At 44.9% G+C, this 22,936-nt stretch overlaps 2 protein-coding genes across 4 annotated transcripts in view; one reads left to right on the plus strand and one right to left on the minus strand.

Moving 5' to 3' along the window:
- The window catches only part of nfkb2 (nuclear factor of kappa light polypeptide gene enhancer in B-cells 2 (p49/p100)), a 40,963-nt gene extending 30,268 nt beyond the window's left edge, over positions 1-10,695 (plus strand). For both annotated transcript variants that reach the window (XM_074675584.1, XM_074675585.1), the window contains exons 15-24: positions 26-167; positions 1,009-1,123; positions 1,974-2,181; positions 3,035-3,204; positions 3,348-3,450; positions 6,476-6,654; positions 6,820-6,901; positions 7,010-7,179; positions 7,324-7,435; positions 10,021-10,695. In XM_074675584.1, coding sequence (XP_074531685.1) covers positions 26-167; positions 1,009-1,123; positions 1,974-2,181; positions 3,035-3,204; positions 3,348-3,450; positions 6,476-6,654; positions 6,820-6,901; positions 7,010-7,179; positions 7,324-7,435; positions 10,021-10,091 — 1,352 coding nt within the window. In that variant the 3' untranslated portion in view covers positions 10,092-10,695. The remainder of the gene's footprint in view (positions 1-25; positions 168-1,008; positions 1,124-1,973; positions 2,182-3,034; positions 3,205-3,347; positions 3,451-6,475; positions 6,655-6,819; positions 6,902-7,009; positions 7,180-7,323; positions 7,436-10,020) is intronic.
- Positions 10,696-14,023: 3,328 nt separating this feature from the next.
- Positions 14,024-22,936, minus strand: part of psda (pleckstrin and Sec7 domain containing a) — a 73,449-nt gene continuing 64,536 nt past the window's right edge. For both annotated transcript variants that reach the window (XM_074675582.1, XM_074675583.1), the window contains exons 14-19: positions 22,389-22,579; positions 22,201-22,271; positions 21,860-22,017; positions 15,864-16,008; positions 15,621-15,764; positions 14,024-15,166 (exon numbers count right to left, since the gene is read on the minus strand). In XM_074675582.1, the coding sequence (XP_074531683.1) occupies positions 14,846-15,166; positions 15,621-15,764; positions 15,864-16,008; positions 21,860-22,017; positions 22,201-22,271; positions 22,389-22,579 (1,030 nt within the window). In that variant the 3' untranslated portion in view covers positions 14,024-14,845. The remainder of the gene's footprint in view (positions 15,167-15,620; positions 15,765-15,863; positions 16,009-21,859; positions 22,018-22,200; positions 22,272-22,388; positions 22,580-22,936) is intronic.

The following is a 22,936-nucleotide window of genomic DNA, read 5'->3' on the forward strand; positions in this document are numbered from 1 at the left end:
TTCCGTCTGTCCGTCTGTCTGTCAGCTGCAGCTCTCCGCAGCAGGGCCTCTCATGGTGCCAGACACACGGCTGCTGCCCTCCTTCAGTACTGCAGCACCGGAGACGCTCGCATTCTGCTGCAGATCCAGAAACACCTGTGTGGGGTCCAGGATGGAAACGGAGACACGTGAGTATACCTGTCCTAGATTAGACCTGAACAAACACCTATCTACGTCAGACTGACCTGTCTTTGTCTGAACGTGGAGTCTTACTGTTGTTCTTCTCACTGAGTGTGTTTGAGGGTCAGTGAGTGTGTTTCCATCCTGGTTTTGAGAACATACACTCAGAGAAACCTGGTTGTTCCTTGACCTGTAACATCATAAGCACTCATACCCCTGGCTCTGATCACTGCACCTCTTTTGTGGAGGCAGTGGGAGGATTTTTATAGCACAAGCTGCAGTAGCTTATTGATCCCTGGGACTCCTGGTAAGGGCAGCGTGCCAGGTAGTCAGGGTTTCCTCTTCTCCACAGCACTTCAGTTAATATCACTATGGCCAAAGACGGGAACCCACCACACCTCCCAGAACCAGGATTATAGAATACCTGAACCATGGGGATAAGGTGGCTGCAATCAGAGCCCAGAGTCAAAGTTTGTGACAACAACAAACTCAAACAAACAAACATGGCGACCGTGAAGGAGGTGTTGCTGATGGACCTCTAACATAAAAGAAAAAACCAGAGGCAGAAGTTCCTGAACAACTCATGAAGATTCTCTGTAGAAAGTTCCTCCATTGTTATTTCATCTCTGTCTCACTGGAGCTTTATATCAGGTAGTAACAGCAACACTGCCCCCTATGGTTTCCAGTGGTACTGCTCCGTTTGGCCCATATCTGTAAACTTTATGGAAACATGCAGACAAATGAACACAGAGCACGTACAGAAGGCTCTGTCTGGATCTGGATTTAATGTTGACCATGAAGGAATATAATTAATTCTAAAGACCTCAGTGTCTTTTTATTCTCCCACAGTCCTTTGCACCTAGCCATCATTCATCAGCAGACAGGTGTGATTCAACAGCTGATCCACACTCTGCTCAACAGCAAGCAGCAGAACATCCTCAACACAGCCAACCACCTCCGACAGGTAAAAAACTTTATCTAGTCACTTACAGTTTTCCTCAGTTGCCACAGTTCTGGAATTATCCTCATTTGCAAAACATTGAGTACATTCTTCAGAACAGTTTGTACAAAGAGCAAAACAGCATGGATTACCTGCAAAAGCTAGTCTCTTTCTCAAAATCCTCAGTTCATCCCTCAAAAGTAAATTTCTGTGTCAGTGAACGTGTCAGTGAACGTGTCAGTGAACGTGTCAGTGAACGTGTCAGTGCCTCAGAATGACCAGTCCTGGTGTCAGTGTGTATGGATAGGACGGTCAGAGTGCTGAGTCATGTTGTCAGTGTTTATTCTGGAAGGACGTTCTGATGTAAACTATGCCTAAAGTTTTGATGACAGTTGGTGTAAAGTGTGAGTTACATCTTAGTGTGTGTGGGAGATTGATGACAAGAGACTGGACTAGATTCACATTTTCTCTTTCACTGTTTGTGCTGTAATTTGTTGACTGACCCCATCATTGATACAGAAAGGAGAAGAAGGCGCTACACAGCACAAAAAAAAGAAAATACAAAACAAAAAAAGTAGAAATGTGAACATAGATCAGTCTCTTTAAGGAAAACTGTTCATGCAGTGCTGTGGGAATCACAGAGCAGTGCAGTCTTCCTCCACCTCCTTATGGTCCTGTCTGCTGGGACACAAATTCTCATCCACATCACAACAAAGATCTTCTCTGTCCACAAAAAGTCTGAATGATTGAGGACACAGTTGTTCTCCCAGCTTTTGGCTGCAAAGTGACCCTGACCGTAGCGCTGTCCTACCACAGCTAACATCCGTACAGGTAATGTAGATCCTTAGCACCTGACCTCCTCTCCTGTCTGCAGACCCCTCTTCACCTGGCAGTGATCACCCGACAGGTGAAGGTGGTGGAGGTGCTGTTGAGGGCAGGGGCTGACCCCAGTCTGGTGGACAAAGACGGCCGAAGTCCCCTCCACCTGGCATCGCTTGCTGGAGACCATACCACACTCCGCCCCATGCTGGCTCACCTGGGAGATCGCCACATCCACCTGGTGAACACACCTGACTACCATGGTGAGAGAATCTGCTCATGTTCAGCTCCTTTTAGCACACAGTTAGCATACACTTAGCATACAGTTAGCTTACCTTTAGCAAACAGTTAGCATACACTTAGCTCACACTTAGCATACAGTTGGCTTACCTTTAGCAAACAGTTAGCTCACACTTAGCATACAGTTGGCTTACCTTTAGCAAACAGTTAGCATACACTTAGCATACAGTTAGCTTACCTTTAGCAAACAGTTAGCATACAGTTAGCTTACCTTTAGCAAACAGGTAGCTCACACTTAGCATACAGTTGGCTTACCTTTAGCAAACAGTTAGCATACAGTTAGCTCACACTTAGCATAAAGTTAGCTTACCTTTAGCAAACAGTTAGCATACAGTTAGCTTACCTTTAGCAAACAGTTAGCATACAGTTAGCTCACACTTAGCATACAGTTAGCTTACAGCAGGGGGTCCAGACTTCTGTTCTGTTTATAAATGCTCTGTGTAATGACTCTCTGTAAAATCTGTCCCTCAGTGAGCTCAGAGCTCCTCATTCCATCATCACAGTCTGATGACATCACAGCTCACCTGTCCTCAGGTGTCTCTGAGCCCAGATGATCAGTGGTCAGTTTCCTGCAGTGTTACGTGCTGCGTAAACATCAGCAAACTCTGCTTCTGACCAAGGAACATGTTCTCCACTAGGGGGCGCTGTGGGGGAAATATGTCAGGATCAGAAACTGGATTTGATCGAGACTGTTTTTCAGATTTATGCAATTTTGACCTCAAACAACATTTTGAGACCCAGATATTTCTGACCCTGCTGTCTGACCTAGATTTAGTGAAACCTTACTGGATAGACCTGACCTGTTCCCTGTCTCAGGTCTTCATCCTCTCCACCTGGCTGTGAGGAGGGAGGGGGAGCGCTGCCTCCGTCTGCTGGTGGAGGGTGGAGCCAAAATCAATGCCCCTGAGTTGAAGAGTGGTAACAGCGCCCTCCACCTTGCAGTTCGAGAAAACCTGTTCAAGGTGGCCTGCACGCTCATTACAGAGGTGAGACTCACACAATCTTTCACACACACACACACACACACACACACACACACACACACACACACACACACACACACACACACGTATTATGTGTACACTCCTCAGTGCACTGGTGTGACTGTATGTGTTTGTGCTGCTCATAGTTAAAGGCCGATGTTAACGCCAGCACGTTTGGAGGAAACACACCTCTGCACCTGGCAGCAAGTCTGGGCTCTCCTACACTCTGCTCCATGCTCATCGCTGCAGGTACACACACCTGACACACACACACACACACACACACACAAACACACACACACACACACACACACTCATGGTGTGTATGTGTTTAGAGAGGCGCAAGTGAAGTGGATGGGGGTCATCTTCATCTTTGTGTCTTCATCAAAGCATCAACCAAGCATAGCAACTGAATAGTGGTCTAGCACTATATATGATGATGATGATGATGATGATGATCATCATCATCATCATCTTCATCACAATCATCATCATCATCATCATCATTGCAATAAAGATGTTGGTCCGGCCACCTGTGAAATCACTTTACCTTTATTCAGATGATAAAACTCCTACTGTATTGTAGACTGGTGAAAACCTTGGTCTCAGTGCTTCCAGTCCTCTGAGACCTGTGTCTCTGAGACCTGTGTCTCTGAGACCTGTGTCTCTGAGACCTGTGTCTCTTAGACCTGTGTCTCTGAGACCTGTGTCTCTGAGACCTGTGTCTCTGAGACCAGTAATGTGCGGTGAGGTCCATGATGAGGGAGGCAGGCAGCCAGCTTAAGTTGAAATTTCTATATGTGTGTGTTATATATACGGTGCACTGCTCACATTTGCCAATACAAACTGTTACTGGCCAGCCCTGCCCCTGTAACGTGGTGACAGTCTGTGCTGTGTGTGTGTGTGTGCGACGTAGCAGAAGGAGAGACGGTCTGAGTGCATGCATGGTGTGTGTGGGGCTGGAGTACATTATTTTGGTCTTTGTTTCCTCAATAAATGTGCGGTTGTGCACAAGGTGCACCTTTTTTTCCTCCTCTTTAGTCTTTTCCCTCACTTTGGCCCGGACTCCTAGACACCGGTTACCAGCAACGAGCCAAGTAAATAAATGTTAATCAGCTTTCCCATCTACGGTTCAGAGACAGACTGAAGTCCCGGAGTTAACAAGACGAAATGCCAATTAAAACCTGAAACATACGTTCACCTGCATTTCTACAGGATTTACATCACAGGAGAAAGAGCAAAATACAAACAAAAATAACCCGTATCTCAACAACACAAGATCACAGGCCAGGCACCTCCGGTATACTCTATTAAACGTCTGCACTAACAAACTATCGCGAGACCTCAAAGAGGGTGTGGTATTACAACCTGCGGAGGCAGAGAAGCGCTGTGCCTCATCGATGCCCACGTTAATCAGTGTGAGACCTAAGTACGCATGCGCGAACCTGCAAAACATTGTGATTTCAAGTAAACGGTCTCTCTCTCTCTCGAGGTCTCTGCCTCTGACGCACATTGCAAGCATGAAGCCAGAGTGAAACGCTGTTCGTCCCCTCTGTTAGTCTCCCTCTTATTGACAAATCAGCAATTTCCTTTTTTTTATTTTTTTAATTATGACAAATTGTATACAAACAACTGAAAAAAATGTATTTTTATAAAAAATATACATATATATTTCTTTTCTTGTTAGCCTAGGGAGGCACTGCCTCCCCTGCCTCCCCTGACCGCACACCACTGTCTGAGACCTGTGCCTCTGAGGCATACGTCTCTCAGACGTGTGTTCACCTGTTGTTTCTGGCTGCTGCAGACCCAGACACAGCTCGTGGGTGTCATAAAAACTCCTACAGTTCTGCCTAAAGCTAGCTGTTTGCTCTCAGAGCCCATGAAAGCTCTCAGCATTTTTCCTCTCTTTGTTGCTTGTTGTTGTGGTTCAGAGCCATCATAGAAAGTTGTAACGCCTCCAGGTTTCGTTCAGTCAGGTTTCTGTCCGTTGTTGATGTCTGGAGACAAAGTAGCTGTGACTTCAGGATGAAAAAACACTTTTAAGCCATTTTTAAGTGCTGCATGGAGGAAAGGCTAAAATGGACTCTTCAGCTGCAGAGGCTGATGTCATGTTCAGGCAAAGACCCTCAAACTTTTCAAACTATGGAACACCAAATGGACCATAACTTGTAGTTCAGCATTCCCATTAACATGTCTTATATGCACGCCTTAACATGTAAAAACATTTTGTCTTCACACCACGTTAACCCTATGGGGATGAAAGAAAATGCTGTGTTAACAGGCAGTTTTTTGGTGCTACCACTTCATCAGTTTGTAGGGGGAAATCCATTGTACAATTATTCCAAGAGATAAATCAGATCTCACCTACCTTATACAAACTGGGGTTGAAAAATATTGAGTTACGGTGACTTTAAACAGCTGTTTGTGTTTTTGTAGTAGTTAATAATTCCAGTTCATGCAGCTTGTTTGCAATATCATACATAACATGCAGTGTTCACCTATGTGCCCACTAGATGGCGGTAACTAACTACTAACCAAAGGCAACCGTTTGCATTCTGAAAGGAACCAAAGGTCTCCAGGGTCCTGTTTCTGAGGGTAACACAAGTCACACATTTTGACTTCGTGAATTAATCTCATGTTATAACATGCTGTGTATAATCCAGTTCCTGGTCAACTGATGATAAAAGTCAGGGACATTCTGGAAACATACGACCACAGTTGTATGAAAAGTTTCTGGAGGCCATTCTTTACTCTCCTCAGCCACCACTGGGTGTAAAGTCACTCGCACAATCTGATACACACTCAGGTGAATGGACTCTTCCAAATCAGGCAGGTAGGACCACCACATGATCACAATGTAGGAAAACATGCAGCCCAACGCAGCCCCACACCTGGGGGACTGGAATGGTGACTCCGACCAATGGCACAGAAGCCTTCATGGTCCAAATGTCTTACTATAGAGAAAATCTACTTGCCAACACAACATTTTCTTTCGTAGAGTTTAGGCAAAATGTTTATACATGTTAAGGCGTACAAATTTGCTGTGTTAACACAAACGCTGAACTGGACGTTATCGTCCAATCAGTGTTGAGGTTTCAGAGGGGCTTCAGAGGTTATTCAAACTTACAAACAGACCTGAAAACTAATGATGTCACCATCTGAACCTGACAGCTGATTATTTCCCTGAAGACCTGACTCTCTGTGTCTGAGTGACACAGTGACAATGACTGAGCTGATTGACGCTGCTCATAGATACCATCCAACTTTCCTCCAGGTGCTGATAAGAACATGGAGAATGACGAGCCACTCTTCTTCAGCTCCTCCTCCTCAGACGAAGACGATGAACCAATCAGAGACGAAATCAACAATAGAGTGTCTGCCTCCAAGCAAATCAACCCTCTCAAGAGACCTGCAGGAGGCCACACCCCCCTGGACCTTGCCAGGTGTCAGAAGGTAGGCAGTGGCTCTGTGTGGAGTGGGCTGTCTGTCTGTTGGAGGGTTTGATGCCAGCTCCTCCAGTCACATGCTGAAGTGTGTGTGGTGTGTGGTGTGTGAAAGTGTATGAGCGACAGTAGATCAGAGGATGTTACCCTCTCCCTTGTCCCAATGTGTCCTCAGGTGAGGAACCTGTTGAGCGGCAGAGAGAGTGTGAAGACGAGTCGTCAGATCAGTAAGAAGATGAAGCAGAGCAGCACTGAAGGTGAGTGGGCTCTCAGGGTGTCACTGGCTGACAGGATGAATGACCCTGATGGAGAGGGCAGACAGACTCCACAGTGTCCTCACTCTGTCACCGCCTGTCGTTCTCTAGAAGTGGACTCCTCGGGCCTGGATGAGGACACTCTGTCCCGGCTGGTGGAGGTGTTGAGCATTGGAGACGTCTCCTGGAAGAAGCTGGCGGAGAAGCTGGGGATGATGACGCTGACCCACCTTTACATGGACAGCCCCACACCGTGTCACCAGCTGCTGCAGCACTACAAGGTAACTCTACCACTGAGAATCCTGGGAAATCCATGGACACGTACAGAGTGTATAAATGCCACTGATCAATACACACTCAGAGAAATACAACCCCTTTAATGTGTGTATGTGTGTATGTGTGTGTGTGTGTGTGTGTGTGTCTAGCTGGGTGGAGGTCCTGTTGAGGGTCTGCTTGAAGCTTTTCAGTCTCTTGGTCTCACAGAGGGTGTCCAACTGCTGAGGAACAAGGAGCTGCAAGACGATAAACACAGTACAGGTAACACACATGCACACACACGCACACACTCTCACAGGAAGGCCTAGTGTGGTCCTGATGCCTACTCAGAGTGTCATCCTGATGGTTCCAGGGACTAAAGTTTGCTGAGACGTATGTCCATCAATTTCAGAATTGTTCTTTTTTTCATCAGTTTCAATCAGACAACAAGTGATTGCTGCAGATTGCTACCAGGATTTATCTGAATCCTTTAACACTAGTGTAGTTTTGCGTTTGTATGGCATTTCAGTGTAGGCTACAGTCAGAACGTTGACCTGCTGGTAGAGCTGAAACGATTACTGGAATAATCCAAGGTACTCGATTAGAAAAAATGCTCGAGTAATTTTCTCCAACTCGAGGAATCGTTAATTTTTAAAAAAGATCAAAGAGTGCTATTTCAAATAAAGCTGACGCCATATTTAGAGAGTTTTCAGACCCCTCAAGTTACCTCTTTTTCAAAATAGTGACTGACAACAAATCTAGCTTCCTTTCTGGAGTTTGGAGACTGATATGAAAGCATATATTGATCTGCATCAGCTGCTTGTCAACGAGCCCCACGTGCTGAGCCCCTCCCCTACCCAAAATCACTCACTCATCAAAGACGGACGTCTCGTTCGCAGCAGTCTCTCTTCACGGTCACACTGGCTATCTGAACTGTTTTCATACACTCTTCACGGTCCATTTTATTTGATCAGTGTGACTCACTTCTCTTTGGCACCTTAGGAGAGGTGAGCTTCAGCGCGGTCCACTTCATACACGCTCACAAACACGGATACTCCATATGATCAATGACATACGATCGCTGCGACCGCTTCTCTCAACAGTCATTTTAAACTATAGCGGGGGTGTCAGAGAGCTGTGTCACCTAAACGACTTAATATGAGCCTGAAAGTCAGTGAAGTTGTAGCAGTGTTCTCATTGTGCAGGCGCGTAGAGTATGGCACGGTTTGGATGGTCAGTGTGACTGAGCAGGAGACAGCGTATGAATGAATAGTGCAGGAGGATCGATATTTTAACACCTCAAAAAGAGTCAACCAGACAAAGTTCATTTGTAGCTCTAAACACCACTGACAGTGTTTCCCTTATCATTTCATTCAGGGGGCGGTCCGCCCCCCTGGATGTGGAGTTATTTTTTTCATACAGCGCCAGATCACAGCAGAAGTGATTTAGAGTTCCCTCTCTCATGAATCAGGTCCATACCTTGTTTTTTAATCTAACAGATAAAATAACCTTATGTTACTAATCTAATTTCATGACAGGATGTCGTTTCTACATCGTTGGGTTCATATTTCTCCCTGCAGAACTTCACCAGGCACGAAAGAGCGCGTGATCTTTAGCGCACGGCGAAGTTCTGCTCCAGCGCGTTTAACAGACACACAAACACATGCGCGCAATTACACACACACACACTTTCATTCCCTATAGAGGACAAATAAACCACACCACCACAAGAAACATCTCCCAACGCTTTCTCCATGAAGATGCCACACTCGTTCTCCTGCGCTGGCGTCTCCCCAAGATACGTCTGTCCCTCGTACAATGTTATTCCTCTCTCCTTCAGTGTCCACAACCGTTACATACAAATGACTTGTTATGAAAATTAGTTGATTACTGATTTAGTGTTGTAGATAAAAACACAGCACTGAAGAGTGAAGAAGATTAAAAAACAAAAACATAAGAGAGCTAACTGGGCAGGTGTCAAATTTAGATCAATTTAGGTCAATGAAGGATAAAATATCAAGTAGTAATGGAGCCGTATGTGCTCCAATACAGCAGGGATAATCATCATTTTTGTCTGAACACTGCAAAGACTCAAAATCTTTCAAGAATGTCTTATTCCTAGTTAAAATGTCACATATCTAGTCAGATCGCATTGAATTTTAAATTTATCACCCAAAGTGACTTGATTGTACGCTTGCATGAAACAAATTTTCATTCGAAAAATAATTGCTGTTTGAGTACAAAAAAATGTGTTTTATCCGATTACTCGAGTACTCGATGGAATTTTCAGTAGAATACTCGAATACTAAAATATTATATGAAGTATATATTATATATTATATAAGTATATATATGAAGTCCGCTCTCTTTTATTGTGCTAGCCAGCATCAGTGTGCACTGCCTGTCATGTCAGGACTTTATTTTGGGCTCTGGTGTGAAATTTATTTGCCCCACCAGAGACAAAAATGCCAAGGAATAGGAATGAGTAACATGACAGAGTTCACCATTAATGTTTGAGCACATCCAGGCCGGCTTAAGTTTGTTAGTCATTTCTCAGATTTCAGTTTATAAAGTAACAGGAAGAATACACTATTAGTCAAAATTTCTTTGATATGTGTCCTGGAATTTCACAAGGTATCCAGCTACAGTTCAGTAAAACTGGAGCCTCATTGGTTCACACAGCTGTCAATCATGATGCTTTGGCTCTTTTTATAGCGCCAGAGAGCTCATTTCCACTCAACTCATGGATGAACATGTGAACATGACTCAGCTTGATAAGAACTAACTGTGAAAGCAGAAACCGTCTGAGTCTGACCCGTGACCAGTTTGTTCTCTGCCACTTAACCCCTGTGTTTCTGTCCAATCAGATACCACGGTCGACAGCGGCTTCAGCAGTCAGCCAATGGAAGAGGAGGAGTCACCGCTGACCAATCAGTGATGAGCATGACATTAGCATGACAAATTCATCTCAAACAAACAGGAAGTGCCATAAAACTCTGCAGGGACCAGGACCCTAAAAAACTCTGCAGGAGCAACAACTCTGTCAAAACTCTGCAGGAACCAGGTCTGTATGGATCTGGACTCTATACCTCCAGCCCGAGGGAGGGTGTGTCTGCAGGGTGCTTTGGTCTCTGTTTGATGGACGCAGCTTTTTATTTCCTGCAGAAGAGACACAAAGATCCACAGCTACTGACAGGAGGACCCACTTTGTTAAAGATCAAAGTTCAAGAGATTTTTCCAAGTTGTACTGGTCAAAGGTGAACCATTTGGAGATATGTGTTTTAATTGTTTTCTGTCTCAGTTTTGATGAACTTAAAATGTTTTTAATTAAAGTTTATCACACTTGACTCTTTGAAAGTGTAATGGAGGTCAGGAAAACAGTGAATGTATTTTAGACAGAAACTGAGGGAGATTTTGATGAGCTTTACAGAGGTGTTCAGAGTCTGAACTCTCATGTTGGAGCTCAGAATGTTTAAGAATAACATTTGAAACATGTTCATGTGAGACATTCATGTTAAAACCTGGTGAGGATGAAGTCGTCTTGTTTTTAACGTCTTTGAAATCTGAGTTAGTCTGAATAAAGCACGCTCAGACCTGGACTGTAGTTTGTATATCTGTTTATTTTTGGCCTCTAAGCCTTCAAGGATAGCTTTTTATTTCACTACGATCAAAGCTCACAGGAAGTGGACAGTATGTACACAGCTCAATTGGTTAGCTGGCGGCGGACGTTCAGACCACAGCGAGGCCAAAATAACCAACAGAGAAACCTTTGACAGAGACTGGGTGGAGTCTGCTGAGCGGGGTGGACAGAATAAATAAAGGAGTGTATTTAAATCCTGTGGAGAGCTTTAGTCTCTTAAACAAAGTGCTCTAAACGCAGCGAGCAGCCAGGCCCACGCCCGGCTACTGTATGGCTTCATTAGGTCAGACAGGTCTTTATTTACAGGGTTACAGGGTTACAGGGTTACAGGGTTACAGGGTTACACAGACCAGCAGCTGGAAGCAGCCATGACAGTTCCCCACACACACACACACACACACACACACACACACACACTCACACACTCACACACACACACACACACACACACACACACACACACACACACACACACACACACACACACACACACACACACACACACACACACACACACACACACACACCACTTCCAATGATATTTGAGGAGTATATAAGACCCGCCCCCCGGAGGTCAAACAGCACACCAGGGCTGAATCTCCGCTGCTCATGTATCAGAGCCACACTCCATCTGAAAGAGACAGGAGAGACCGGACTGGAGGCTGAGCCTGAAGGATGGCTAAATGAGACGTTCTCTGTGGTGGGCTCTCCACCATCTGTTCCCTGCAAACCGTTCTCTACACCCCACACACAGCCCTGCAGCTCTAAAGGGAGCCTACATCGAGTTACCTTTAAGGGGACAAACGGGATCATGACAGTGGATGTTCAGATCCAGAAAAGACACAGGAGGACAGGACACATGGATGATGGGAAGAACAAGTCCAGTATATGTGTGACAGGCTCTGTCTCTGGTCATGATCAGGTCCATGTGAGCCAACATTTACAGCAGGACCAAAACACTTTGACACCCAGAGTCTGTTTTAGACCTGAGGTCGAAGACTTGATCAGTCCTGCTCAGGGACTTAAACACTGTGGAACGATGAGGAGGCTTCAAATCATAACCAATCAGATCACTGAGAGCGTCCCTACTCACAGATAAAACTGCAGACATCTGCTCAGCTCTCTGCAAAAACCAAAACAACCTCCATCATACAGGACCCCAACCATCCAGTTAGAGAGACAGTCAGAGGCATTATGGGAAGGATTAAGGTCTGCATGATGGAAACCATTTCAATGAACCTGTGCAGCTGCAGGAAGAGGAGGAGCAGGAGGAGCAGGAGGAGCAGGAGGAGGAGACATTGTTTAGTCTTTCAGGTATGACCCCATCCTCTCGGGCTGAGCCCAGGTCTGAGGGTGTGGGTATGGTCTGGTGTTAGATCTGATGGTGGGGGTGGAGTCAGGACATGGGTCTGTGATGACCTGAACAGACAGAATAACAGATGAGAGACTAGAGAAGTACTGTACAAGTCCAAGTCCATTTTCCAGGTGATGTCCAACAGTGTGGATGTACTAGTCCTCAGTTTGTGATGAGCCTGTCCACAGCTGAGTGTGTCTGTGAGTGTTTCCTCAGGGCTGATGTCAGAGGGGTGTAAATTGAGCAGGTCACGTCCTGTGGTCATGTGTAAACATCTGAAGAGGCTGCTCAAGTTGATTCCTGTCAGTACCTCACAGACCTGTCCCTCCGTGACGCTCCTGTTGTCATTTCTTTGTCCTCAGATCTCAGTGTCCTTTCCTGCAGGAGACAAAGGGACCCCAGCAGATAGTCCAGCATGAAGAGCAGCATCAGACTCCCTCACTCTCTGAGGAAGGTCCTACACAGGGTCCAGATGCTCCAGATTTCCTTCAGTGTTCTCAGGAAGTCTGAGCAAAGGTGGATGTAAGGGGTTAACGTTTCCAGCTTCAGAGAAGAGTCATTTTAAATAGAAACAAACACAAAACCCAGAAACATGAAGTCACAGAAAAGAGTTGGTCCTTCCTTTTAGATGTTTAAACAGTCACACTCTGCCTCTGCTGCCACCAGGTGACCATCTGTGTCATTACAACTATTTAACACCAGGTCACAGTATGATTCATCCTGCTGAGTTATGTAACAGGAGGAAAATATATTTTGTTTATGCAGAATCCAGATGAACTCTAATGAACTTTGAACTGCTTCACGTGGGTTTAATCAATGACAATGATCAGCTGTTAGGCTCAAACTAATGGAGGGAGGGATGTTTGGGTTTGAGGTGTCAGTCCCAAGGATCCAGGAACAGAACCTAGAACACTCTCCCTCTCTGGACTCCCTGATGAAGGTTTCATGCAGAAATACAAAGGAGTGTGTGTTTTTGATGCCTTTAATGACAGGCGTTAAACTGTTCCAGAGAGAGGGTCTCAGATTCATAATCACCTTTTTCTTTTTTCTTTTTTAATCCAAGCTGAAATTGAAAAATGACTGTGAGTCAAAGTTTGTTCACTTTACTTTGGAGGCTAAAAAATTATTTTCATAAAAAACATAAATGATAAAACTCAGGACAAGACAGTGGTGAGACTGTAACTCCACAATCTGGTAAAACCTAGTGGCAGATGGAGGTAGCTGCAGGCTGAGTGAGAATATTCCTTCTCAGGTTCAGTGAGTGCCCCACAGTGGGCATATCAGGAACTCTCCAAAGGATTTTAAGTATGTTTCATAAAATTTAAGGGTGTTTAACTGAATCCTGATGATGAACAACCAGAAGATTATTTATCGTAAAAATAAAAATTGTTACAGCAAAATACACAAGCCTTAAATAACGTGGACCTCTGACGTGTTCCCGAGGAGATAAAGTGGACGGATTCAAACAGGATTAAGTTTCCAGCACACACACAGAAATCTGAGGTGAAGTCTCCAAAGTCCAAACTGCTGTGAGAGCAGGACACTGATCCAAACCCTGAGTCTGTCTCCCTCATCAGACCCGTTCTTTTCACACGGGACCATCAGAGGACAATCAGAGCCGCACAGAGCTATCTGACACAGACTGCCTCAGGAGCATCTCTGGAAGATTTGGCTCTTTGAAGCAGAGCCCAGAGTTTTCCCCTGGTCCCGCTGAGGCAGAGAAACAGTGAATTGGTGGATTTAAGGAACTAGTGTCACGACGATGATACCTGCTCCGTCAGTCTGAATCACTGCTCACCCTCAGTCAGCACGTCGGCATCTGTAACAAGCGTCCTAGCGGGTGAGCTCTACACCCCCCCCCCCCCCCCCCCCCGAAACACACACACACACACACACACACACTCGCACGCACGCACGCACGCACACACAAACACACAAACACACACACACACACACACACACACACACACACACACACACACACACACGCACACACACACGCACACACACACGCACACACACACACACACGCACCGAACATGAACACACACTGTGTGCTGAAGTGTGGAGGAGTGTGTGTTCCTGTTGCTCTCTGTGACGCATCATTTCAGCCTCCATCTGCTTGTTTGTCGGTGGAGCGGGGGAGTCCTGACACCAAGGTCTCACCCCCCCTTTTGGGTCACCATGGCAACAGTTCCTCACGCTCTGTCCATCATATGTGGTCGCCATGGCAACTTGTTCCCCGCTGGTTGCTGGGAGAAGCAGAGCAGTGCTGTGCAGGAGGTCAGTGTGTGATAGAAAAATAAAGTACCAAAGAGCGGCGCTGTGTGAGGCCCAGCAACCAATTAAACTTTAGATCAACAACAGAACAAAGAAAACGTACCTAAAATGAGGGAAAATAAAGCTTTTATTTTGAAGGGGTCCAGCTGTTTCCTGTCTGTATGTGAAACAGACTCTGGAGGAATCATGCTCTTCACTGTGCACTCAGAGATGCATTGTCTCCTACAAATCACCGGTTGGATCCTTTACAGGAGCTTCTAACGCCTCACTCTGGACCAGATTCTCCTCAGCCAATCAGAATTGGAGCAGGGTCAAACAGAAAAGGTTTAAGGGAGGAGGCCAGCCTGCGTTCCCATGATGCTTCATGTCCATCTCCAGCATTTCACTTTTAAAGAACCTGAATCTTTGTGGAGCCATTTTACGGCACCACGTCCTGTTTGCTGCTCTTTTTCTGCAGCTCCCCCTGCTGGCTGCTCCCACCACCGTTCTTCTTGCTCCCTTCTTTAGAGCTGCTGCTCTTTGTGGTGGAGGACGAGGACGATGTTACTTTTAAGCTTTTTGATGTCTTGGTCCCACGAACCTTCTCTTTGTTAGCTACGTCCTGGGGCAGTGTAGGGCTAGAGTGCGCCCTCTGGAGGCCGCCATCATCAAAAAGCCGAGACTCAAAAGCTGATAGGTCCTCATCTCCGCTTGATAACTTGGCCCGAAGCAGCATGGCGTATGTACCATAGCGAGTTTTCTGAGGGACCAAAAAGGAGTTTATTGAGTGGTGTTCATTCAGAACGCTCTTAAAACTCAGACAGAAAAGACTGAACAGCTAGCATCACCTGACTGACAAGCTACCTTCCAGTGACTGTCATTGATAATAATCACATTAATAATGATAGTATAAAGTACATCCTTTATGTGAGAAATGAAAACGTGCTCTGAAAAACTCACAACACTGCAACAAACAAGCTACAGGACAGCTCTACTGCTCTTCTTTACTGTCATGAAAGGTTTTGGACTGGTTTTATCTGGTATCTGCTGACAGTTTAAGGCTCTTCGGTGTGTTTGCGTTCCTTCACTAAGGGAAACTGTAAAATGTATAGATGAGTTAAGAGAGTAGGGGCAGATCTTCCTGACTTATGCTCATACGCTGTGAACAGGTGATGACAGGTTATTTGTGAAAAAGTGCCAGAGTCTGTTCTTACCTCAAACTCAAGGTATTCTTGCCTCAGTTTGTGCTCCTCCAGCTCACGACCTTTGACCTTACGATCAGGTGTGGAGGCAGTGAGGTCAGCCAGTTCGGAGGAAACTGCCCTGAAGCGGTTTTCATGAGATTTGACCTGATCCTCCTGGAGGGACAGGTGAGAAATGTGAGGGATTAGCTCTCGGACCACCTTTGTGACTCATTCTCTTTGAAACACACTGGAGACCTGGATCAGAGAGTGTACCTGGGACAGCTTGGTGTTGGATCCCGGCAGCAGAGGACGACTAAATCTCTTCTGGGATCCAATGGCTGCGGGGAACGGGGGAGCAGAAAACATGGCTGCCACCACGTTGATGCGGGTGATCCATGACTGCATCTGTTCAGGATTCCTGCGGGGAAAGGTGAGAGAATACAAGGCTACACGTGGGTGAAACACTCTCTCTGAGCAGTCTCTCATTTAACTATTACTTCTCTCAGCTCAACTTGATATTTTTACACTTCCAGTTTGTTTCATTTTTAATATAATGTTTCAAATATCCATGTGGTGTGTATAAGGAGTTTCTAATCTGGCTCCATAAGGTAATCCCATAACAACACTTTAAACTCTGAGAAGATATCCCGACCCGAGAGAAAGTACAAGTCAGTCAGTCCAGAGCAACACTCTGACTGAATAAAACAACGTATCAGAGCTGCAGCTGTGAGTGAAACATCGCATCAATTGAGTATGTCAGTGAGTGGCAGAGGCCCTTGTGTAACAGATGTTGGTGAGTGGCAGATGTTTGTGTGGAAGATGTTGATGTTTGGTAGACTTTCATGTGTGGAAGATGTTAATGTGTGGCAGATGTTAGTGTGTGGTTGATGTTAGTGTGGTAGATGTTGGTGTGTGGTAGATGTTGGTGTGTGGTAGATGTTGGTGTGTGTCAGATGTTGGTGTGTGGTAGATGTTGGTGTGTGGTAGATGTTGGTGTGTGGTAGATGTTGGTGTGTGTCAGATGTTGGTGTGTGGTAGATGTTGGTGTGTGGTAGATGTTGATGTGTGGTAGATGTTGGTGTGTGGTAAATGTTGATGTGTGGTAGATGTTGGTGTGTGGTAGATGTTGGTGTGTGGTAGATGTTGGTGTGTGGTAGATGTTGGTGTGTGGTAGATGTTGGTGTGTGGTAGATGTTGGTGTGTGGTAGATGTTGGTGTGTGGTAGATGTTGGTGTGTGGTAGATGTTGGTGTGTGGTAGATGTTGGTGTGTGGCAGATGTTGGTGTGTGGTAGATGTTGGTGTGTGGTATATGTTGGTGTGTGGTAGATGTTGGTGTGTGTCAGATGTTAGTGTGTGGTAGATGTTGGTGTGTGGAAGATGTTGGTGTGTGGCAGATGTTGGTGTGTGGTAGATGTTGGTGTGTGGTAGATGTTGGTGTGTGGCAGATGTTGGTGTGTGGTAGATGTTGGTGTGTGGCAGATGTTGGTGTGTGGTAGATGTTGGTGTGTGGCAGATGTTGGTGTGTGGCAGATGTTGGTGTGTGGTAGATGTTGTTGTGTGGCAGATGTTGGTGTGTGGTAGATGTTGGTGTGTGGCAGATGTTGGTGTGTGGTAGATGTTGGTGTGTGGCAGATGTTGGTGTGTGGTAGATGTTGGTGTGTGGTAGATGTTGATGTGGTAGATGTTGGTGTGTGGTATATGTTGGTGTGTGGTAGATGTTGGTGTGTGTCAGATGTGAGTGTGTGGTAGATGTTGGTGTGTGGAAGATGTTGGTGTGTGGCAGATGTTGGTGTGTGGTAGATGTTGGTGTGTGGTAGATGTTGGTGTGTGGTAGATGTTGGTGTGTGTCAGATGTGAGTGTGTGGTAGATGTTGGTGTGTGGCAGATGTTGGTGTGTGGTAGATGTTGGTGTGTGGTAGATGTTGGTGTGTGGCAGATGTTGGTGTGTGGTAGATGTTGGTGTGTGGCAGATGTTGGTGTGTGGTAGATGTTGGTGTGTGGCAGATGTTGGTGTGTGGCAGATGTTGGTGTGTGGTAGATGTTGGTGTGTGGCAGATGTTGGTGTGTGGTAGATGTTGGTGTGTGGCAGATGTTGGTGTGTGGTAGATGTTGGTGTGTGGAAGATGTTGGTGTGTGGTAGATGTTGGTGTGTGGTAGATGTTGATGTGGTAGATGTTGATGTGGCAGATGTTGGTGTGTGGTAGATGTTGATGTGTGGTAGATGTTGATGTGTGGTAGATGTTGGTTTGTGGTAGATGTTGGTGTGTGTGGAAATTGTTGATGTGTGTTAGATGTTGGTGTGTGGTAGATGTTGGTGTGTGGTAGATTTACTTGTGTGGCAGATGTTGATGTGTGGTAGATGTTGATATTTAGTAGGCTTTCATGTGTGGTAGATGTTGATGTTTAGTAGACTTTCATGTGTGGTAGATGTTGGTGTGTGGCAGATGTTGATGTGTGGTAGATGCTGATGTGTGGTAGATGTTGTGTGGTAGAAGTTGGTGTGTGGAAGATGTTGATGTGTGTTGGATGTTGGTGTGTGGTAGATGTTGATGTGTGTTAGATGTTGGTGTGTGGTAGATGTTGGTGTGTGGTAGATGTTGATGTGTGTCAGATGTTGGTGTGTGGTAGATGTTGGTGTGTGGTAGATGTTGATGTGTGGTAGATGTTGGTGTGTGGTAGATGTTGATGTGTGGTAGAAGTTGGTGTGTGGTAGATGTTGGTGTGTGGTAGATGTTGATGTGTGGTAGATGTTGTTGTGTGGTAGATGTTGGTGTGTGGAAGATGTTGATGTGTGGTAGATGTTGTTGTGTGGTAGATGTTGGTGTGTGGAAGATGTTGATGTGTGGTAGAAGTTGGTGTGTGGAAGATGTTGATGTGTAGTAGATGTACTTGTACGATAAATCTTGATGTGTGGGAGATGTTGTTGTGTGGTAGAAGTTGGTGTGTGGGAGTTGTTGGTGTGTGGCAAATGTTGGTGTGTGGTAGATGTTGGTGTGTGCTAAATGTACTTGTGTGGCAGATGTTGATGTGTGATAGATGTTGCAGCGTGGTAGATGTTGGTGTGTGTTAGATGTATAAATGTGTTAGATGTTGGTGTGTGGTTAGTGTTGGTGTGTGGTAGATGTTGGTGTGTGGTAGATGTTGATGTGTGGTAGATGTTGGTGTGTGGTAGATGTTGATGTGTGGTAGATGTTATTGTTAGGTATATGTTGTTGTGTGGTAGATGTTGCAGTGTGGTAGATGTACTTGTACGATAAATCTTGATGTGTGGGAGATGTTGGTGTATGGTAGATGTTGGTGTGTGGTAGATGTTATTGTTAGGTAGATGTTGTTGTGTGGTAGATGTTGCAGTGTGGTAGATGTTGGTGTGTGGTAGATGTTGATGTATGGAAGATGTTGGTGTGTGGTAGATGTTGATGTGTTGTAGATGTTGGTGTGTGGTAGATGTTGATGTGTGGTAGATGTTGGTGTGTGGTAGATGTTGGTGTGTGGTAGATGTTGGTGTGTGGTAGATGTACTTGTACGATAAATCTTGATGTGTGGGAGATGTTGGTGTATGGTAGATGTTGGTGTGTGGTAAATGTACTTGTGTGGCAGATGTTGATGTGTGTTAGATGTTAGAGTGTGGTAGATGTTGGTGTGTGTTAGATGTTAGAGTGTGGTAGATGTTGGTGTGTGTTAGATGTTTAAATGTGGTAGATGTTGGTGCGTGGTAGATGTTTGTGTGTGGTAGTTGTTGGTGTGTGGTAGATGTTGGTGCGTGGTAGATGTTGGTATGTGGTAAATGTTGATGTGTGGTAGATGTTGGTGTGTGGTAGATGTTGTTGTATGGTAGATGTTGGTGTGTGGTAGATGTTGGTGTGTGGTAGATGTTGGTGAGTGGCAGAGGCTAGCTCTCTCCTGGTCCCTTAAGAAAGTCTTAATTCACCCACAGTGATTAGCTCTGTCAGTCTAACATCCATCGAGAAAGTATTCCCTGTAGAGGGGGTGGCATATTCAAAGGCTGTCTTACCCAGTTCTGTTCTATTGAGGAACAAACATTTTAATGAAATCCTGTGAGCGCAGCCCACGATGGTTGCTAGACCTGATCAAATATGTGGTCAAATAAGACGGAAGCGGCCTAAGAACAGATTTGTAGATGAAGAGTAGCAGGTGAGAGTGTCTACGGACAGACAGGGAGGGAGGGTTTGCAGCAGCATACAGCAGACAGTGATGGACACCATATCCACAGCCAGTAATAAAATGTAGAGTGCAGTGATACACAGAATCCAGTTTTTTTCATGTATTTCTCAGGAGCATTCATAAATAACAAATCCCCGTAGTCCAACAACGGTAAGAAGGTTGTGGAGATTAAATAGTCTCTGACCTGACATGAAAAACAGGACTTATTTCTAAAGAAGAATCCCGTTTTAAGTTTACACTTAGATACATGACTGTCAATGTGCACATGAACAAATACAATTTCGGTTTCTGCCCCTTGAGCTGCAGTGATTTTAGGAAGGTTGGCAGGTAATGCTTTGCCACCAGAAAAGACTGTTAATTTAGATTTACCTGCAGTTCAAGTCAGTTAAATGTGACTGAAACCATCAAAAGCAGACTGTAGAAAGACTGTCAAAGGTTTGCGTCAGGGAACAAGATGCACAATAGAGAATTGTGTCATCAGCATACAGGTGATACATACAATTTGATTTATCCTGACACAGATCATTAACGTAAATAGTAAAAAGAGGTTTGACACTGCTTTTAGGATCTCAAAGAGAGGGAGGGGATCAGAACAACGGATAAGAGGATGTCTGATATGAAAGACATCATTACTAAAACCCAGCATGACTAGAGTTAGGAACAGAGAGAAGACCTTCATGACAGCACTTCATGTTCATCACCATGTTGGTTTTCAGAGTCAGAAGCCCATGAGCAAGGATTGGGTCAGGTTTTGACAAGAGTGTTGAGAATGAAATACAGAGCAGAACTTTCAAAATTTCATATATGAAAAGTACATTTGGATTTGGAAGATTTGGATTATTCTCTGATGGGGAGTTTAAAATACAGGGGGCCTTGTAAATGGCTAACCAATGGCCTGTTTTTACAGCACAAATGTCAAAATGTCAGTCTACCTGTTGTTTTCAGAAAAGAGTTCAAGAGACTTTTGTAGGCCTTGCCATGATGTCCAAACCCAAACCCAAGGAAGCACAATGTTCATAAACAAACTGAAGAGCTAATCAAATTAATCTAATTCAAATCTGTTGAACATATATCTTTGTTAATTTTATTAGGTTTGTTAATGCACTTCACCTATCCTCATAAAAAATGGTCTGTTTTATAAACTAAAGAAAAATCCATTCCACATTTGACAAGTAACTTCTACAACCTAAACTGAAGACAGACCAACCTTGTTGTTAAACTCGTTCAGTTTGTACTCTTCAAAAATAATGAAGCTGGAATGAGGAACACAATCAATTAGCAGAACCAGAACTGGGAGAGGAATCCATTAAATAAATGGTGCCCAGCCCCAGCCACCAGGGGGCGCTATGACTGTAATAAATGTAACTGTGTTCAGACCTGGACCCTTGCCGTATATATCTAGAAGAGAGACTTTTTGAACATCACTTAGAAACTCCTCAAAGGGACTTTAAATCTTAGGGAGCTGGAAATGTGTATTAAAAATCATTTTTAAAGGAGCTTTGCTCCCAAAGCCCCCAAGTAGCCATAAAATCCAAATCCTCCCCTCCTGTGTTTGACAAAAATGTTCAAATTTTCATTCAAGCATGGTCTGATGCTGAAGTAGAACACTGTTCATACACTAGAAAGACAGATACTCAAGGCTGACAGGGAATATTCAATAAACAATCCCACTACACTTATCATGAGCACTGAGCCAAAATTACCACAGATGAAGAGGAGTAAAGTGAGCTGAGCTGGCTCCTAGAGAAAATACTAACATAATAATAAAAGTAAAGACTGTGGGCTGAGCTGGTTCCTAAAGAGAATTATAACACTGATAAAATGAGGTATAGACTGTGAGCTTAGCTGGTTCCTGAAGGAAATTATAACACTGATAAAGTGAGGTATAGACTGTGAGCTGAGCTGGTTCCGTAAGAGAATTATAACACTGAAAAAGTGAGGTATAGACTGTGAGCTGAGCTGGTTCCGTAAGAGAATTATAACACTGAAAAAGTGAGGTATAGACTGTGAGCTGAGCTGGTTCTTGAAGGGTAAAATACCACTTATAGAGAGATGTATAGAATGTTAGCTGAGCTGATCTTCTTACGCTGCCTGGAAGAGAAACACCCTCCAGTCGGCGGTCCTCAGGTAGAAGACGTTTGGTCTCTTGCTGTAATCAGCTGCTCTCATGGCCAGGGAATGATGGATGGACACGGCATTCTTTACGTCTTCCTCTGTCAGCTCTCGCTCTGCACGGTACTCATCCTAGCAGCCAATCAGAAAAAAGCGTTATTTTAAGCGACTGAATTTTCCAGACCTTTGTCCTGAAGTCTTTGAAAGATGTTCTTTTAGCAGACAGGATGAGAATCACCACGGGATTCCTTTTCAGAGTTAACTTGACTATGCACTATTAGAGGGGTTGCTGGGTAATGTAGTCCAGATGATTACCTTTTGCAGGTAGAGTACCATCCCCTTCAGCATGGCATAGAAAGACTTCCACCCCCTCTTACCCCGCGGAGCTGGGAAAACAAGGCATCATGGGAGTTATACCTGACAGGATATCCCCTCCCTAAAATGGTTTTATATTCAAACACCTGGTGCCGTCTAGCCCTGAAAACACTAGAGTATTAGCATACTTCTCTTCCCGTCGGGGTCGGCGTGGACTTTACGGACCAGGAATCCGCTCTTGTAGAGCTCGCCATCAGCTTGCTGGGCAACACCCACCAGCGGGTTTCCTCCACTCCCCAGCCGTTTCATGGTGTGAGAGGCGGAGTCTGTTCGGACATCTGCCAGCTCTGACATGGACTTCCTGAGCTCCTCCTCATCGCTGCAGGTGAAGAAGACAGAGAGGAGTCAGTGAACCAGGTCAGATATCCAAACAAAGCTCCATCTTCATGATGAAGCGGATCATCATCAGAAACAGCATCTTCAGAGGAGGTTGGAGTAAGTATTCAAATCCTTCACTGCAGTAAAATCACCAACAACAACACGCTAACATATGTCAGGGTTTAGTTGCTCATGCTGAAGGATATATAAAGTCATTTTCTGGATGGCAGCATGGTGTTCAGCTTTCAAAGAGTGTCCCCTGTCCTCCCATGCTGAGGACATTTCAGAAACCTTAGACCATCAGTGATGGAATGAGCTGTGAGCTAATAACAAGCTTGGTGTTCCTCCCCTCTTTAGA

The sequence above is a fragment of the Halichoeres trimaculatus genome, unplaced genomic scaffold (assembly GCF_033239565.1).
Source record: "Halichoeres trimaculatus isolate MK-OKI-2021-1 unplaced genomic scaffold, fHalTri1.1 fHalTri1_scaffold_8, whole genome shotgun sequence".
Classification (NCBI taxonomy): domain Eukaryota; kingdom Metazoa; phylum Chordata; class Actinopteri; order Labriformes; family Labridae; genus Halichoeres; species Halichoeres trimaculatus.